The 19522-nt window shown below is 44.4% G+C and overlaps 1 protein-coding gene across 2 annotated transcripts in view; it reads left to right on the top strand.

Annotated features, from left to right (window-relative positions):
• The window catches only part of PRKCB (protein kinase C beta), a 129709-nt gene extending 111142 nt beyond the window's left edge, over window positions 1-18567 (top strand). The window contains exons 16-17 of one of the 2 annotated variants that reach the window (XM_075830515.1): window positions 2315-2455; window positions 18260-18567. In XM_075830515.1, the coding sequence (XP_075686630.1) occupies window positions 2315-2455; window positions 18260-18412 (294 nt within the window). In that variant the 3' untranslated portion in view covers window positions 18413-18567. Of the gene's footprint in view, window positions 1-2314; window positions 2456-8639; window positions 15486-18259 lie in introns of those variants that run through there. The other variant, XM_075830514.1, reaches the window with a different exon arrangement.
• The last annotated feature ends 955 nt before the right edge of the window (window positions 18568-19522 follow it).

Below are 19522 nucleotides of genomic sequence, written 5' to 3'. Positions count from 1 at the left end.
CTTTATACCGTATAGGTTGCTAAGCAAAAAGCATTCGCCGCAAAATTGTGATGAGTTCTAGGGTAAACATATCGCAAGCACGTAGTAAAGCGTGAGGAATACCTATACGCACCGGAGGCGCAGGCATGTGGTGGCTACGAAGTATCTACAAATGGCTTTAACGTGGCCCTTAGACCGTACAGGAACGTCTGCTGGCTCAAAGACGGCCATTCATCCAACCAAGAACTTATGAGACTGTGTGAAGATGCCCCGTGGTGTCCTATACAATCACATTTTATTTTATTTTTTTAAATCTAGTAGATTTTTATTTTATTTTTTTATTGCAAATATTTACAACATAACGCCCCAATACCATAAAATTCCCCTAATCAAAATATGAAATACAGTAAGAACAGGAGTATACAGGACCGTCACATTTCATATCGTACATATAGCAGTGTTATGGAAGTTCTTCATATGAGATCATAACAGCCGCCAGTACCGTATAAAAAACATAGACCTATCGGTCACCGGACTCTAACACCGCCGCAGCATCCAGTGAAGAGGCAAATCCCGGTCCCTCTACCCAGGGGAGCCATATTTTGTCAAGTGTGTCTGGCATTCCTGGAAATATATTTCTCCATACGAGTTACCCGGTTCACTTTATTTTTTAATCCTGATATAGTGGATGGTGCTCATCAATCCAGCGTTGTGCAATAAGTTTCCTAGCTACATACAGCAAACGAGCAATGGCCAGACTGAAATGCTCAGAAATAGATATATCCTCAACATAGGCCAGAATACATACATACAGCGACCGGATATACAGAAGATATATAAGATCTACCACTTCTGTTCAATTGTCACGAAGGGTCTGTGGACCCACTGGGCTGTACCGCCTTGTGGTAAGGCAGCTGGCCAACAGGGCGCAGGTCAGAGTCTATAGTTATATAGGGTACCTGTGGCAGCACGGACAGTAGCTTGGCAGGAACTAGGCAACAGGTAGACAGACGTCAGGCGTGTAGAAGCAGACAGGTGTGGTATCCAGCACAGCACGACACTAGATCAGGATACAGGTTACAGGAACAGGAAACACTAGGGGACCATTTGCATAGACAAACTATAGGTAACACAACAACGCTCAGGCAAAGAACTAGGAGGCTGGGCCCCCCTTATAGTCCAGGGTACTCACGGGTCAAAGTTCGTCCATGAGGTCCGGTGCGCGTGCTGCCCATTTTTAAGAGCGGGCACGAGCGTACGCGCGCACCCTACGGGACCCGGCAGAGGTGAGTGGACGCAAGCGCTGGCGTCTTCTGAGGAGGAGGCTGGGGCCAGCGCTTGCCGACTCGTGGCTGCGGCTGTCAGGGGAAGGTTGGAGCTGACAGCCCGCAGCCACGGACATTACACCAATACTTCTGCCATCTCGGCCATTGCAACATCATATGTATCAGAGTGCCCGGGTTTACCCTGCATCTCCGGCACATGGGTGAGTCTCTAAGCACTATGTCATATAGAAAAACCTATAGACCCTATTTAACAGGTACAAATGAGAAATGCGACGTGCCTCGTTCATAGATCACCTAGGAGTCCTCAATAGGATGTCGTTCCATTGATTTTCCTCATTGATTCATTTTCCAGCACAGATGGGAATATTTCTAGGAATCTTGTCAATAGACTTTTATATAAAAGAGAAATAATATTAGAAGTACGATCTATTTAGCTAATTACTCCAATCAAAACATTATCCATCACTGATAAATCTTGGTTTCTACTCTCAACTTCCTATACAATCAAATGTACTCGTTACTCCCCAAACTTCTGCCCTCATCTCGAAAATGTTGCAATTGTATCTCCATGAATGGTTGGTCGTCATCGATCATGGAATTTTGAGGACGTGTCTTGGAGAAGGACATTGGAGGGGTCTTTGAGTTAGACTTGTGGTGTGACTATGGCAGAGCTGGACCAATCCCAGGGGCCAAGGTTCTGGGACGAACATTTTATTTTGACAAGTCTGATTGTCTGACCACAAAAAGCACTTCACACCCATGAAGGTCCACCTATCGTCATGTGAAAGGTTGCCTCTTTTTTATAATGAAGACTTCTTTTAGAGCGGCCTCGTAAAATAAATGGAAACCTTCTTCAAAAACGGACCTTTAGAGCTGGTGGACATTGCTTCTAAATGACCCATTACGAGATGACCATGACCAAAGTTACTCATTCTCCTCGTGGAGATCCAGCTAGTTGGGTGTCTTTAGGGCAATTCTCCCCGGAAAAAAGTATCTGGCCATGTCTAAAGTGTTTCACGTTTTTTTCTTATTTTACCTTTCTTTTGCAGCTTATGACCAAGCACCCTGGAAAGCGGCTGGGCTGTGGACCAGAAGGGGAACGAGACATTAAGGACCATGCTTTCTTCCGATACATAGACTGGGAGAAACTGGAAAGGAAAGAAGTGCAACCTCCATATAAGCCAAAGGCGGTAAGTTGGGTGCTAGGTGTCCATGTGCACAGTTTTGGGTGTTTGTGCCTCTGTAGACACACTGGTTGTGCGCGTGTACTTTTTGCGTCTCTTCAGCACTTTGCATTTGTGTGCGTTTCTTCACTCTGTGTGTGTTGGTGACCAGTTTTGTGTATGTCTGTGTACAGTATGTTTATGTTGTGCCATGCTTGATGTCCAGCGTTGGAGCCTTGTTGCCAACTTCTAATGATAGTGATCAAATGGAAAGCCCTCAGTACCTTGACTCGTATTTTCAATTTTCTTGCCACCGTTCTCTACCTTCAGGTTATGTACCTGTTTTTATGGAATTGTATAGAATAGAAATCAAAACCCACATGATCCTGGAGACCAAACTAACTCAAAACCAAGGACTATGTTCCTCAAAGTAGCTCTTATGGTCGACCCATCCATAGCATACAGTGGAGGCTGCCATTTTGTAAACGCTCTTGAGAGTCCAGCCAATCAGTTTCCAGGAAGAGAAGACCTTGAGAACTAGCACTTCCCTGGTAGGTTGTATTTTCATGCTTGGGTTAGTCAATAAAATTGTTGCGTCTAATATTTTGGCTTTTGGAATACTTAAAAATATTCAACCCTGGGGAGTGTAGGACTCAACCGTCCTGCCCCGGTACTCGTCATCTCCAGTTCTTTGACATCCTTGCCAACCACAAGACTGCTATTCCTTCCATGCCTTCTTCCGACACCAGCTGAAAACCCACTGTGCCAGGAGAATGTGCCGGGTCCTTGTGACTGGTTAGACTTGAACGTATTATAAGGCTATGTTCACACGGTGGAATATTTGCAGCGAAACTCGCTGCGGATTGTGACACAAAATTCCGCCTCCCATTCATTTTAATGGGAATCGGACATTTTATTTTTACCACTCTCTGATTTTTTTCAGCTAGTGGACAAAAGAAGCGTCCTGTCCAATGGGAGGTTTGGGTGAAATTCGCCCAAAAGATCGAAGTGAATTGGAGTAGGAATCTTCCTGCCAACGGCAGGAATAAGTTTGCGGTGGGATCCGCCATGTGTACATAGCCGAAGACGTATACTGGGATTAGTACCGATAAGGAGGACTCCGTGGAAATAAGAAACAGGGAATGCAAACAATCTAGAGGTTATAGGCTCTGCCCTCGTTCCGGGGGCTTACGATCTACTCGACTTGCAGCACTGAGCTGGTTATTGGCTCCATTAATAGCATTCCTCCATCGCTGCCATATTACGTGTATTCGTCTGGTATATATGGACGGCTATGGGGTAGTGAGATGAGAGGGAGGAGGAGGCGGCGGCGGTCGGGTCACGTGACTTACCCCTCCCCGAATCCTGTTTGCCTTTCTGTGACCTATTTTAGAGTGAGCAGAAGAAGCTGAAGCGTTCTGACAGTTTACAAGACTGCAGCAGTCTGAATAATTTAATCTTTGTAGTTTGCAGTTACATTTATTAAAAATGTACCATCTGTTTTGCTGCTTTCTGAAAGGTATATAATGCGGCGCGCCTCTTTTATAACGCCGCAGCAAGCGACCCGCGGCTTTAATCACACAAATGGCTGTGGTCACAGAATCACCATCCTTCCAGCCCAAACAAGCATCACATGCCAAGATTACCAGCTCCGTCCTGCTCTAAACCCCCTCCCCCTCCCCCCACCGTATTGGTCCTGGCTCGTCTACTTACAGGAATTGACAGATAAAACGCGTAGTGTTGGCCTTACCCATCTAACGTCAGTATTCGTACCTTTCATAATGAATATTCTAGAACATCCGGAGGATTCATTGTGAATATTCATTGGTTAATGTCATACAAATTTTGGGGTGGGAATCTTATAGGGGTGAATAAAATTTAGATTCGAGGTGGTCTTGTAGGGGATGTCTGCTGTGGATAATCCCTTTGTTAGAAGGGTTCCCATACTATAAGTTGATCAGAGAGTCTTTCTGCTGGGACCATCAATGAGTAGCTCTGATCTGTGTGATTGGTTAGCAAGTGCTTAATTTTCCTGCAGCGCCACCGCAGGAGAAAGGGAGCATTACATAGTTCCGTTTTGAAACAAGTGGGCTGTTCATGTAATTGATGGATGGGCCGGGTCCTCCAGCGTGAGAGACACTCTTTGTAGCCACTCTTTGCTGTGGCTAATAGATGAAGGTCCTGAATGGTAGACTCGTCTTTATGAATTCCCTAATTAAAGGAAAATTCCAGGGTAAACTTAGTGTTATACTGTTATTTCAAGCGCAGGGTCTGAGGGGGCGGTGGATGACACAAGGATTCTCTGTGTTCTAATATGTAATATATTAAAAAATTTTTTTTTGCGCGTTGAAAAATATATACAGTATATATGTAAAAAAAATTATAATAATGAAATTACTTTCTGCTGTAGTTACAATTGTACATGGAGACATATTGCGTATGCAGAGTCTGATCTGCAGCTACAACCCTTGGGGTTGTCTAGAATCAGAAAAACATGGCTGCTTTCTTCTATAAAAAAAACAGCACCACAGCTGTTGATGGGTTGTATCTGGTATTGCAGTTCAGTCATGCTTTTCTAATCCTGGACAACTACAAAGCTCAGCCAAACCCATGATCATCCAATGATCTTATGTGTATGTGGACCACCCGGCCCTCCCCCCAACACCAGATGGGGAAAAAAAAGGATCGGAACTGTTAGATTTCATCAATCCTGATCTTTTTGTACTCCAAATAAGCTGCAGGCTGTGGTGAGGTTATATATAAGTGTGAATAGCATTTTATACGTCTCAGAGCTGAACCCCCTCCCCCCCTTTCCGTTGCTCTAATTACACATCTCACCCATTTAACACCTTAAGCTTAGGGTGTCTGGGACAGTTTGTCACAGTCAGGCAAGCATGAAGGTAAATGTGTAAATAAGAGGGAGAGGAGGAGGAGCGCGCCCGGCTGGTGATCACTAAGCGGAGATGTCTGCGGCAGATACGGCCACCGGGCACACCTGTAGTTCCCATCCGCAGTGCCGCTCTGATGAGGATTATCAAGATTTAGGAGCTCAAGGTTTTCTACTTGTTCTAGTCCAAGTTGCTTTCGATCGTGCATTATAGTTACCATCGCTGCCTGTTACGAGGATTGTCACTTCTCCCTCCAAGAACACACATTACTGAAGGGATATGACGTTCCTTGGACCTGGCAGAAGACCCACCGAGGACTGCGAAATAGTATGTTTTCAAATCGACTAATTCGGGTCCATAAACAAAAGTACTTGGAAGAATTTTTGGATCCTATAAAACCCCCTTTACACGACTGTGTGCATTATTAGCGTTCACAAAATGGACCTTATTTCGGTGCATAGGGTTCAATATTGTGTGCTGTATACTGGACCATATTCCCTATGTAGAACGACTGAAGCCTTGATTCTAGCGGAGATTAGAGTTGGAAATAAGTCGCTGCCTTTTTTTTTTTTTTTTTTTTTTTTTTTTTTTTTTTTACATTTTTTTAATTTACCATATACTTCTGTATTAAAATATGGCGATAGGCATGTCTTCATAGAAATGCATTATTACCATATTTAGGATCCATATCCTACAGATCCTGAATACAGTCATGTGCTTAAGCCTTAAAGCCCAGTCCATACTTTGCATTTTTTGGTATGCAGTTTTACTTTTTTGGTTTGGTACATTTTGACTGTGGTCACTACAGATCAATTTGAAGTAACCAAGTCTTGTCTTACGTATTGTCATCGGATTGGGGGCAACGTATATGCACATATTGTGGATTGCAGATCACACTGATTCTTACAAATACAGTGAAACCCCTTATAAGACCATTACAATCTTGGGTGGTTCTGTCCAAGAAAAGAGCCAATATACATAAGATATAAGGGAATGAAAATTCTGGTGAAGGATCGGGGGTGGTCTTCTCTTAGAGGTGGCCTTATGAACGGTTTCACCGGATCACCTTTTCAGAGCCTATAACCTCTAGAACTTCGACATGTAGAGACTTTTTTTCTTTCAGAGTAGGAAACGTTAGTAATTGGCTTGACGTGGCATATAGTTAATGGTAGCAAAACCCGAGAATAGTAACATCAAGTATTAACAACCTGCTGTCTCTTTCCAAGAATGTGAGTGTATAATCTCTAAGGCAGCACTCTGTTAGTTAAGATTTCCTTTCTTCTTGACTAGAGTTGGATAGAGAGAGTATATTGTATCCCCAACTAACAATACACAAATACAGTTCCACCTTAAAGAGCAACCCCGAGCTTTCATGTGGCACCACCACTTATATAGGGGGAAAAGCTAAGATGTGGCCACCACTCTGAGGGGCCATCATGCGGTTTCCAGTGGGATTGTTGTAGCCCTTACTCCTTATAGCAGAAAAGGGAGTCTGGGATTTTCTTATTCTGGACTGAAGACCCGCCCATGAGGAGCCTTGAGGACCATGGCAATGTAAGCTAGTGTCATTTTTCTTTTTTGTTATTAAAGTGCCCTCCATACATATATATATATATATATATATATATATATATATATATAAAATCTCTCTCTCTCAATCATGGAGTCGCTCTTTACCACATAGTCGGCTCCTCGCATGTTTGTCACAGAACTTCATGGCCGTAAATTCCCAGTTTGTAGCTGCATGTGTTTTTTTATTTTCATACCCTCCTCATGTTTGGCCTGCGGTTAGTACATGCTCCCCTGTGACCAATCAGATCGATCACATCCTCGTGTCGCTTTTATGTTGTCTTTCTGTTTTGTATCTGTTGCTTTCAATGTCAAGAAGTCTCAATGGCTTCAGATCTGTATATTTTCCCTGTGCCCTGTGAGTAACTGCACTCTTATTACGTTGGCTGTACATTGAAAACGTCTTATTAATACTTATGGTTGTTGAGACTTCTGCCTGTCCTCAAACCCCTGCACTGCACCAGATGGTCAGGACAGGCAGAGAAATCACGCTGTATATAGTCCGCTTAAAGGGGTTGGATGAGGGTCTGGTTTTTAGCTTTTTTTTTTCTTCTACCAGAAACCACGCCACCTTGAACTTGGGCTTTGTCCGGTATTGCTGTTCTTGCCCTTCACTTAAGTGGTTCTGAGCTGAAATACCAGACTTGGCTGATGGACAAAAGTGCTACTTTTTCTGGAGTAAAAAAAAAAAAAAAGCAGATCCTTTTTTCTCATCCATCCTCTTTAAGACCCTATTCACACGGAGGATTTTGCAGGCAAAAAAAAAAATCTGCCTCGAAATTCCTTCAGATTTTGCAGACCTGCCTGCGCTTTCTTGAAGCAGTATTTGTGGCGTTTTTCGCCCGCGGCCATTATGGGCCGTGAGCAAAAAAACGCTTTGCCTCCCAATTATTTGGAGGTCAGAGGCTGAATTGTGGCTAGAAAGAACATGTCGTCTTTTCTTTGAGCGGTTAAAAGTCGCCGTGGAAAAAACCGCCTCCGGATCCCATTAAAATCAGTGGGAGGCAGTTTGGCCCCTTTCTTGGCGCTGATTCCAACACCGTTTCCGCGTCAAAATCGGCACCAAAAAAAACTCCCTGGGAACTGGGCTTGAGAGTCTAATCTTTCAAATCAATCATTGTAAACTTGATTGGAAAGATTGGACTCTTAAAGAGACAGGCTGGTTTTAGTCGACAGTAATGTAGATGTATTTTAGTGTCCATATTATGGCCGCAACACCTGGTCCTCCAAACTCTCCATAACCCCCTGTGGTCCAACCAAACCAAACTAAAGTTATCAGAACCCTGTGGTGATCTAAGATTGATTCAGTAGAACCACAGCAGGGTCAGATGTTGTGGCCGAAATACCGGACGCTAAAATCGGTCTTCATTACGGTCATCTTAACCTTACGCTGGAGTGTTGGGGTCTAGTGCTGTTGCCTATAGCAGCCAATGATTGTTGTGTTTCAGTAGTGCAGACTACCTGACAAAAACAATGTTCAGATTGGTTGCGTGGGACAACACCGCTTTTTTTCACAAGTGTTCATCCATTTTCCCCGACCTCCAATGCTTCCATGTCTTGCTCGGAGTTGGGGCACATTAGAGTCCTTCCTATCTGAAGCCATTACTGTAATGTTCTTGCTTATTTTTTACCTTCTCCTCAGACTTCTTTTTTCCAGATATAAATGTTCCTTTCTCCTTTTTGGCTTTGACGTTTTCTTTTGGTTTTGCTTTTACATTTCCCATAGTTTACTTTTCTCCCCCCTCCTCCCATAGTGCGGCCGAAACGCTGAGAACTTCGACAAATTTTTCACCCGCCATCCACCAGTGCTAACGCCACCCGACCAGGAGGTCATCCGGAACCTCGACCAGTCAGAATTTGAAGGATTTTCCTTTGTTAACTCTGAATATGTAGACCTGGAGGTGAAAGACTAAACGGTTTGAGTTGCCCCAAGTTGCATACAGTTCCTACGGGGCTGTACATGTGTAATCCATCCCGGGTGAGGGCATGCTCGCCCCCAAATTGTTGAGTTTTCATAACCATGCCATCTTGCCGAGTATGTCTGGCCCAGCATATATGACACAGTCTTGCTGTGTGTACAGAGCCCTGTTGTCCATTCCTTGTGTACCCCTTAGGATGTGAAGAAAGAAAGGCAATGCGTTAAGTCACATGGACACGTTGGCGAGGTAGACCATGATAAGCCAAATTTTTCCCTGGGACGAGGACGATGTATTTTCTCTATAAACGGATGATAAAAAAAAAAAGTCGACACCATTGAGTAGCCGTGGTTGCGCACTTTGTCGTCTTGTCGAGGTCCGTATATCCAGAACATGTGGGTTCCCCTCCTATGACATGGATGTAGGAATGACACCGGCACCTCACAATTCTACTGCTTGTGCATTAACCATGTCATTGCTGGGGAGGTCAAGTTGGACGCTTTATTGGAAGCCTTAGTTTTGGTATGTAACCTTCTTCTGTATCCCAAGGCAAGTCTCCGCTGTCTTAACGCCCATTGACCAGGGTTCTGCCAAATCTCTGGTGATAACAAAAGTTACGTTTTGTTTCTTCCCTGATCTCTTCAGCTCCGTGGCTTCCGAGCTGTGTGCACTTTACACAGTATATTTCCAAAGAGGCCAAAGTATATAGATGACATAAAAATTCAGCAGATGTTTCTGTGTGCGAGACCCCCATCATCATCATCATTTCCACATGAGTGAAGAAGATAATGCACTACCACAGTGAATGCTCCAGGCTCCGCTACAAATTGGCCAGTCGGCATGCAGCCTTAGCCAACCATTAACTCATTACCTTCTTCACATTCCTGTCCCGGAGCGCAGGGCGCCACACTGCCGCCTGCTGCTCTAGTGTGCACGTCAGTATTACCCCCCCCCCCCTTTCCGCAGATTTCTATAAACTCCATAGATAGTTGAGGTTCAACCTCTCTCGCAAGCAATAAACATCTCCAGGGTTGCAGTCATGAAATTGTGGGCGACGTCGTCTTCTTTTTATTTTGATGCTGTGACCAGTGTCGGAACTCTCCAAAGAGATGTCAAGTTCTCACCATGGAGATGACTGCCGGGAAAGTGCTCAGGTCTTAGGCCTCCTTTTTATATATGTATAAAAAAATTAAATGGAAGGAGATCAGTCGACCGATACAATTTATTTATGGGTTTGAAACCGGTCACAAAATTCTCGTTATTTTATCAGCATCAGCTCGTTCCAGCAGAATTAAATTTACGGTAAAGTTATTCTGACATTCGTGTTTTTTCCCCATTAAAGCTGATACATGTTAAATAACTGTCGGTTGAACAGTAAGGCGCCATGCCCACGAATGTGCTTTTGCGGCCGCAATTCCCCCGAAAACCCACGAGAGAATTGTGGCCCCATTCATTTCTATGGGGCCATGCACACGACCGTAGTTTTTAGGCTCCGTGCATGGCCCGGGAGCCCGCACCGCAGAAAGAACAGACATGTCTTATTACGGCCGTCTTCTGCGGTCCGGGCTCATTGAAAATAATGGCCGCGGCCATATGCATGGCCCGCGATTTGCGGGCGGCTTTCGGCTGACAGTCGGCTGCCGGCCGACCCAAAAATCACGGCCGTGCACATGGCTACGGTCATGTGCATGAGGCCTAAGGTCTCCCGACTTCCCCACAAACACGCATGCTTGTTTATTTCATTGGGTGGAGGGGAAGAAGCCGCTGACAGACATGTCTGCCATTGGGTTATCCCACAAGAAAGGATCGGGCATGTTGAAATCCAACGTGCCCAATTCTTCTTTCCCGCAAAATCTGCAAGACACCCAGCGTTCTTCATGGTGCATTGTTAGGAAATCCCATAAAGAGCCCCTTCCAAATCTCGCTGAGCAGTCATTGGCGCATTGAGCGCCGCTGTCATGTCACTCGCGTATCACTATGTTCTAGGACAGAGGTTTGGAACCTGCGGCCTTCCTGCAGCCGACAACAGCTAAAGTGCCATAACTGGCAAACCTATACTAGCATGACTTTGCGCTCACAGTGAGATGTTGCAGGTCACTTTTGCGCTGCGAGGTCTCCGATTTACGGCCCAGGACTATTATTAGGTACACAGAATGCAACGATCTGTGTATTTTGAGGAAAACGCTGATAGCGGTGTTTTTATGCTGTAAAAAGATTAATCATAGCAATAATCTCTAATGTTGACATGTTCGCTGTTTTTAGGATATATCTGCAGCCATAAACCCCAGCGTGAAACATTCAATTATAAACGGTGCTGAAATAGTAGAGCTCTGGCTTCTTAGTATGTGCTATGTTATAATTGATCATGGGGGGGGGGTCTTGTTTATATTGGGATTCTCTATGGTTGATTTACATGCGATATGTCCTATGATCTCACGGCCCGCAGCTGTATGTATCTAGGTGTTCCTTTCTGGGGAAAAAACCCAGGGCCCTTTTTTTTTTTTTCCTGAAATAGCGCCACTCTTGTCCGTGGCCCGTGTCTGGCATTGCAGTATTCACCTAAATGGGGTTGAGCTGCAATACCATACCAGCTACGACCAAGAGTGGCGCTGTTTCCAGGAGAAAAAAATTAGACCCTTTTGCTAATCCCCTACCAACCCATTTAATACAGTCCTCTGAGTCGAATTGTTCTAGTCACGTGACTTCATACTTATACCTCCCAAGGTTTGAATCCCCATTCGCGGGACATGAAGTGTCCTCTTTCACGGCCAGACATGGGCCATGTAAACGAGCGCCGATCAACGAGGCAGCTCGTTGATCGGTGCTCGTTTGCTCCTTTCAGAAGGATCAAAGATCAGTAATGTATGGGGACGAGCGCTTGTTACTGTGATTACTTGTCCTCATAAATTTCTATAATTTACTCAGGGGGATGTGCTGACGACAACTGTTTCTTGCAGCATAAACGATACAATCAGCCGATGAACGAGCGTTTGATCGTTCATTGGCTGATCATGGCCCTGTTTACACAGGGCAATGATGGAATGAGCATTCACATGAACGCTTGTTTGCCAGAAATGTGTCCTGTGTAGCAGGTCCTTAAAGGCCCTTTTACGTCGGCCGATATTCAGCCGATGTAGTGGGCGCCGATCATCGAGACATCGTTGATCGGCGCTCGTTTGCTCCTGTCACAAGGGGCTATGGATGGGGACGAGCGATCGTTACTCCAATCGTTCGTCCCCATACATTATCATCATGTCGGCAGCATGTCTCCCTGTTTACACCGGGAGACGTACCGCCGACAACGATTTTAGTTTTTTAAAATGATACGATCAGCAGATGATTGAGCGTTTGCTCGTTCATCTGCTGATCGTTCCCCTGATTACACAGCGCAATTATTGGCAAAGAGCGTTATATAAACGCTCGTCGGCCTGATAATCGTCCTGTGTAAAACCCTCTTATGTCTTCCCCATTTCACCAGGTATGGCCACCAAGAATACCCAGAAACACCCACTGTAGGTATATACACACACACACACACACACACACACACACACACACACACGTCCTGTCCTTTTAAGGTCCGCTTTGCGGCACAATCACGGGACAGTTGGTAGGTACGCAAACGTAGTGCAAATATCGGGCATCTAATGTAGTCCTCTAGCCCTGGGTCATAGCAACAGACTTCAGGCTGCCACCTTTCTAGTAAGGCTGGGTTCACACGAGAATGTTACGTCCGTAAAGGACGGAACGTATTTTGGCCGCAAGTCCCGGACCGAACACACTGCAGGGAGCCGGGCTCCTAGCATCATAGTTATGTACGGAGCTAGGAGTCCCTGCCTCGCTGCGGAACAACTGTCCCGTACTTTAATCATGTGTTCGGTCCGGGACTTGCGGCCGAAATATGTTCCGTCCTTTACGGACGTAACATGCTCGTGTGAACCAAGCCTTACAATGCTGCTGATCACGTCAGGGCATTTTTTTTTTTTTGCTATAGGACAATGCAATATACTATCAAGTGGCATGTAAGTATACAACCCCCATCACTGTAGCTGCAGACCCGCACATCAGTTCTCGGGGACCTCCCATAATGCAGTGCACATTACAGACCATAAACATTCCATATACTCTGCTATTAGACACCTGTTGATATCAGAACCCCTGTATTCATCCCTATAGATACATAGGGTCCAATTAGTCTGAAGCCTGAAACACAGCAGAATAAATGTGTGTATGGGATGGAAATGTTAGTAAGATTGCTGGAGCATTGTATGGCACAGGGTTGTGTATTGGATGCAGGGCTCGGAGCATGGAAGAAGAATAAAGTGCGGTATACTTGCCGTAGGGCACCTACAATGTAACACTCCAACTTGAAAACACTTTTATAGAGTACAAATTCCCGAAGATATCCGAATAGCCGTGGAGGGGCATGTGGATTACTTGCAATTATGTCTGCAGTTTATAGCAGACTGTAATCTGTTCATGGACTCAACTGTCGTAAAACAGAATACGAATTGCACACGTAGGCGATTATGGAATTACCATCTAAGTGACTCAGCCAGTGAAAAGTAAAAGTTGTTCTCCACCTTTTATACTCCTGTCGTTTGTATGGCCAATGCTCTGTGCTGATCAATTTTTTTAATATATTTTTTATAGCGGTTGGAGTTGTCTGCAGCCACCACTAGAGGGTGCTCTCTGCATACTGTGTTATTATTGAATACATAGTCTATGCAGTAAGCTCCCTCTAGTGGTGGCTGCACAAAACCAAAATGTTATAATTTTAAATCCTTGTCTATGCAGGGGATTCGGAGCTGTGTATCAGAAAAATGGAGCTCTGACCATTATAAAGATATATGAAATCATCGGAATATAATTTTTAACCAGTTTTAGAAGTGGTGAGACTCCGTCGTTTCCTACAAATATGCCATTAATGTACAGGATAGTCTAATTTTTAAGTTATTAGGGCTAGAATGGACTTGGGGTACCGTGCATGCTAGTTGGGGGTAAATGAGATTGAGGTGACTGGTGTATGAGTACGGCAGAGTATCGGGGAATCTCCTCATCAGGTTTGGATCTTCCAGTATAAGTCTAATTTTTTTTACCATTTGTATATTATTTCTTTAGTATAGACTATTTTCAGCGCATGATGTTTTCATTCTCTGTATTAATGTCTTGTGCCAGTTTAATTTTTCGTACTAATAAAAATGTAATTCATGCCGAATTTGTTTCCAACTGATCAGGACGTATCCAGTAAAGGAGCCTTGTAATAGAGGATGTACCCGCAGCAAGCCGCTCCCGGGTTACCATGAGGCTGGAGTCACACGGGATGGAAATACTACAGATTTTCCGTACAGCATTTCCTTGCCGAAAAACGACAGCATATTACAGATCTTGACACGGGGATGAGATTTGAACGAATCTCCTCTACGTGTTGCTGAAAGTTTTCCGGATGGAGATCAGAGCATGCCCGCAGCATGCCCATTCTATTCTGGATGTTCATTTTGGATTTCAGTATTTTTAGTGTAGAAGGGGTAAAATCCGAGAAAAATACACACAATGTATTTTACTGCGGACATTCTGTGGAAAAACCTGCAGCAATTTCGTCCTGTGTGAATCCAGCCTTAGACTTCCTGGCGTGATTAAAAGCGTGAAACAGAATATATTTTTTTTTTATATGTGAAAAAAGATTAATTCAATTTTTTTAACGTGGACGTCAGAAGTGTCAGACGATGGGATTTGAGTTTATACTTGAGCTTAATGGATGACAAAATCTACCAACTTAAAAGTTCCGACTTTTTGGTGCCATCTTAAATGATTATTTATATATATATAATAGATACACACACAATTATTTTTTTTATTTTTAAAGAATTCATCCTGCTCTTCGTTACTCCCTCATGGCTATTAAATTCCGTTGCTTATATAGCGCCCAACATGTTCCACGGTGCTGTACATTTCTCCACATCTAATTTCTCCATCTCAGACGCACACATTGGGGCCACTTTCATATGAAGATAATTAATCTATCAGGATGTTTTTTGGGGTGTGGGCGGAAATCCATGCAAAACACGGGGAGAACATATAAACTCCACGCCGATGTTTCACTTGGTCAAATTCAAAACCAGGACCCCAGCAGTGCCAACCACTGAGCTGCCCTAATTGTTTTTCCCCAACTGGTGGTTTGATAGTTTTATAATTATTCTAATTGAGATCAGCTCTCCTTGCACTTTTTATGAGTTATGATCAATTAGAGCTGTAGTGTAAAGCATAGGGGACAGAGCAGCATTCCTGGTGGTGGATGTCACTCTACCCTAACGTCAATAGTGACCGCACACAGGTGGGGCTTATGTCAATTTAAAAAAAGGCATTTGGCGAAACTTAAATGTCTTGATTGAAAAATTGTAAAATACTTGTTTTACACTTAGAGAATTAAGCCCCGCCCCATCTGCTCAAGAACGCCCCTTTAATGCAAATTAGCATCATTCTGCTTCTTTTATGGTCGAGTTCGAAGGAGTCCCACAAAAATTGGGACTGCTGGCGCATATGGGCTCGGTGGTAAACCTTTTTAGAATTTATTTTTTCCAAATTACAAGACGACGTGGTATGAAGATGTTTGCAATAGTCTCCTGCTTGGTGTGTGTCAGGATTTTCTTATATTAACCCCTGAGATCGATTGTCAAATGGTTTCTATTAACGACGCACTGGTTAATATCGCAGACTGGGTAGCGGGGAGGGGGGGGGGGTCAGCTCAGCAATACGCTCGGCCATCTTTGACGGGAGCTCTAGTAGTAATCCTGAGGGCACAGGTAGAGGAGCGCCCGCTCTGTAACTCCTAATATCCCTACATCGTGTAAGAGATCGCCGGGGCCTAGATTCGTACGGCGTGCTCTGTGTAGCATGGTAGAACGGTTGTCATGGTAACTGTCAGAACATGTGAGCACTGGGCATCTTGCAGAGAGATGGGTGAAGATCTGCTTTTGCTGCAGGGATTTAACCCTTCGTGCTAATGGAGGCGATTCATCGCAGGGTGGGAATGGTCTTCTGCTCGGATACAAGGCGAGCTGGAACCGAACCTGTAATAAGACCGGAGTTCATTATATATATATATATATATATATATAAGAGAGAGAGATGGTTTTTTGGGAGACGATCGGCAGACCCTATCGGGCGGTATTTGGGCCTGTCCTCCTAGAACAAGTTGCAATGGCCCCACAACAACCCAAGTGATCAAACCCATGGCCGCATCTTCTCCAATTTGATTACTTAAAGTTTTTTTTTCCGGAGAGCGAAAACGTATGGCATATCCTCAGAATAGGCCATCAATAGCTGATCGGTGGCGGTCAGATTTAGCACCCCCGCTAATTATCCGCTTTGAAGGTGACGCTCGTGCGAGTGCTGCTTCCCCTTCATCGCTCACGTTGCTCGAAACTGTCAAACGCGACGCACTTGAGGCCGCGGTTCACCGCACCGCAACCTTTTCTAATGGGCGAAGGTTGTGATAGGGTATGTCCACACGTGGCGTAAACGCTATGGCTTTAATGGATTTCAGTGCGCAAAATCCGCAACGTATTACAGTAGCAGCAGAGGGGATGAGATTTGAACAAATCGCATCCACACACAGCCGAAAAAATTTATGTAAATTGACTTGCCGTGCGTTTTGTTTTTTTAATCCGCAGCATTTCAATTGATGCTGTGGAATCGCTGCTTTTCTGTTGTCGATTTTCCCTATTGAAATCAATGGGGAGGTAAAACCCGCAACCAATAGGCAAATGTTGCAATTTCTGTAGTGGAAAAGCTGCGATTCCGCTGCAAAAGTCGCAATTTAGAAGAGAATTTTTTTGGGGGGGATTTAAAATAAAAAGGTTTATACTTATCACCTGGACGTTGTCATAGCAACACTTCTGTTCTCCGTCCAGGCCGGCTTCCTGGGATGACGTTTCATCCCATGTGACTGCTGCAGTGTCATCCCAGGAGGCTGGACTGTAGACAAGACATGTTGCCATGACAAAGGAGAACCGGATATGTATATATTTTTATCCCCCCCCCCAACCGCGGTTAGAAGGGCGTAATTCCCTATGGGTTCCAGGACGATACGCCGTGTACTTTTACACGACGTATCCGCCCTGTGTGAACATGGACTTACTTTTGTCTGGCGATACAAGTGTGTCCGTGTTTGACATTGGGCCGCGGCCCCTTTTTAAAACAGCTGATCAACATATGTGCAGAGTGACTCCCACCGATCAGATAGTGATGGCTTATCCGGAGGTTAGACCATTCATTTTCTCTCTCCGGAAAACCCCTTTAAGGCTACTCACAGACCTTAGTTAGTTGTTGACGGATCCACTGACAATTTATTGTCCATTCAGCCTACTAATCTGATGTTGACCAGCGGCAGGTTGGGCTTATGCTGTCCAGCACAGTTAGGTCTGGTCTGGGAGCCGTTGATCTTGATCACTTCCTTGGAACTGGAAATTCAGCTAGGAAGGATCAGTCAACCATTAACCTGCCGGACACTACAGATTGTAGACCGCCGCTTTCTGAATGACTATTAGGCTGTTCTAGGCGACAATGCCATATGTTAAAACAATACACAGCTCACAATTGTCAGAATCATCTCTGTGACCTGGGCTTATAATTAATGGAGTCATAAGCGGTTTGTTGACCCATGCCCCATGTTGCACATCATCGGGCACAAACAACTTCCCAAGTATGCTATCATCCCAAAAAATAATGGAAAGGAGGAAAAAAAAAACTTATTGTATTTCGCTATTTTTGAAAAACAGAAATTCCAACCCTTGACCCAATCCAATATTGAGGTCCTGCTGTATCTTCTGTCCCTCACACCTGTTGGTGTTGCTGTACAATTCGAGATCAGTTTGGCCATTGGTGTCGAAGAAATCTGAACATTTGTTGGACTTTTGTCGATTTTTATGTTTTTTTGAAAAATGTAAACGGTTTGTGGAGAATTTGCAGGGTGTGACTGTGATGACGGAAGGCGGTGTGACTGTGATGACGGAAGGCGGTGTGACTGTGATGACGGAAGGCGGTGTGACTGTGATGACGGAAGGCGGTGTGACTGTGATGACGGAAGGCGGTGTGACTGTGATGACGGAAGGCGGTGTGACTGTGATGACGGAAGGCGGTGTGACTGTGATGACGGAAGGCGGTGTGACTTTGATCACGGAAGGCGGTGTGACTGTGATGACGGAAGGCGGTGTGACTGTGATGACGGAAGGCGGTGTGACTGTGATGACGGAAGGCGGTGTGACTGTGTGGATTTGATCCCATCATTTCCATGAACATTCAAAAAGTTTCCGCCTGGTTGGAAGAACCAACCCAAAGTTGTGATAGACCAACAATCATTTATTGCAAAAGGGCCATATTCTGCCATCCCATCCATCTCTCTCCTGTCCCACCATCTCCCTGATAACAGAGAGTTTGTTCACTTCTTACTTCTGCAGAAGGACAAGAGAGACACCTCTAACTTTGACAAGGAGTTCACCCGTCAGCCCGTAGACCTCACCCCCACGGACAAACTCTTTATCATGAACTTGGATCAGAATGAGTTTGCCGGATTTTCGTACACAAACCCGGAGTTTGTTATCAATGTGTAGCAGAAGGAGAAACATCTAAGGTCATTTCTCTGACCGGAACCTTCAGACCCAACTAGTATCTGGTGGGTAGGGCCTCACCCTTGAATCCAGTAGGGTTGTGGTACAGGGCTCTCAATATTTTACTTGGGCTAACTATTAAAGGGGTTGTACGAGATTAGAAAATATGGTTGCTTTCTGCCAAAAACAGCACCACATCGATCCATTGGTTGGGTGTGGCATTGCAACTTAGCCCCCTTAAATGGAGCTGGGCTGCAATTCCACACACAACCCATGGACAGGTGGGGGCGCTGTTTCTGGAATAAAGCAGCCATGTATTTCTCATTTTCGACAACCCCTTTAATCACTCTATATGCAATTAAGGTAGTCCTGGACCTGCCCCAGAAACCAGGCAGCTATGATGTCCCAAAAAATTCTATATATTACGAACACACACAACGGATCCTTGACCTATAGCTCTTGAATATCCAGAGTGTCTAGACTTGTCAGTCACTATATAATTTTAAAACACAAATGTAGCAGAGCTGAGTTTATTTGCCACAAAGCATTGTGAAACGAGTGTCATCTGTGGTTTTTCGTGGAACTTCAGCTGACCCTACTCCATCGTCCACCCTTGAACACCACTCTCTTCTAAATATGTCCGAAATTCTGTGATGGTTGATTTCCTAAAACCATTGGCGTTCAGTTTTATCATTTATCTCCATGGCTGTACAGGGGGTTTGGATGTCTGTAGCACAGCAAACAGATCTGACCGCTACAAAAATCTATTAGGAAATGAATCCGCACAGAATGTCATGATAAAAGGTGGACATTCACTTTAATTTGTGTTTTGCTACACAGATCGGACTATTGAAAATGATGTGCCAACTCCTGCACCTTTTCTCCCTGGTTTTATATTTTCACCTTGAAGCTGCGTATATATATATATTCATATGTTTCATGTTACCGGAGTAGAAGGAAAACAAGCCTGTATAGCATTTAGAGGTATCTAGAACTTGTCACTACTTCTATACATGTACTTAAATGGTGGTCACCCAGACAGGAAGCAAGTGGTTGCTAAGCAACCTGAAGTACAATAAATGCAAAATACCCTAAAGTGTGATTCTTATCATA

This window comes from Rhinoderma darwinii, chromosome 6, assembly GCF_050947455.1.
Source record: "Rhinoderma darwinii isolate aRhiDar2 chromosome 6, aRhiDar2.hap1, whole genome shotgun sequence".
NCBI lineage: Eukaryota > Metazoa > Chordata > Amphibia > Anura > Rhinodermatidae > Rhinoderma > Rhinoderma darwinii.
This window is presented reverse-complemented; position numbering and strand designations above follow the sequence as displayed.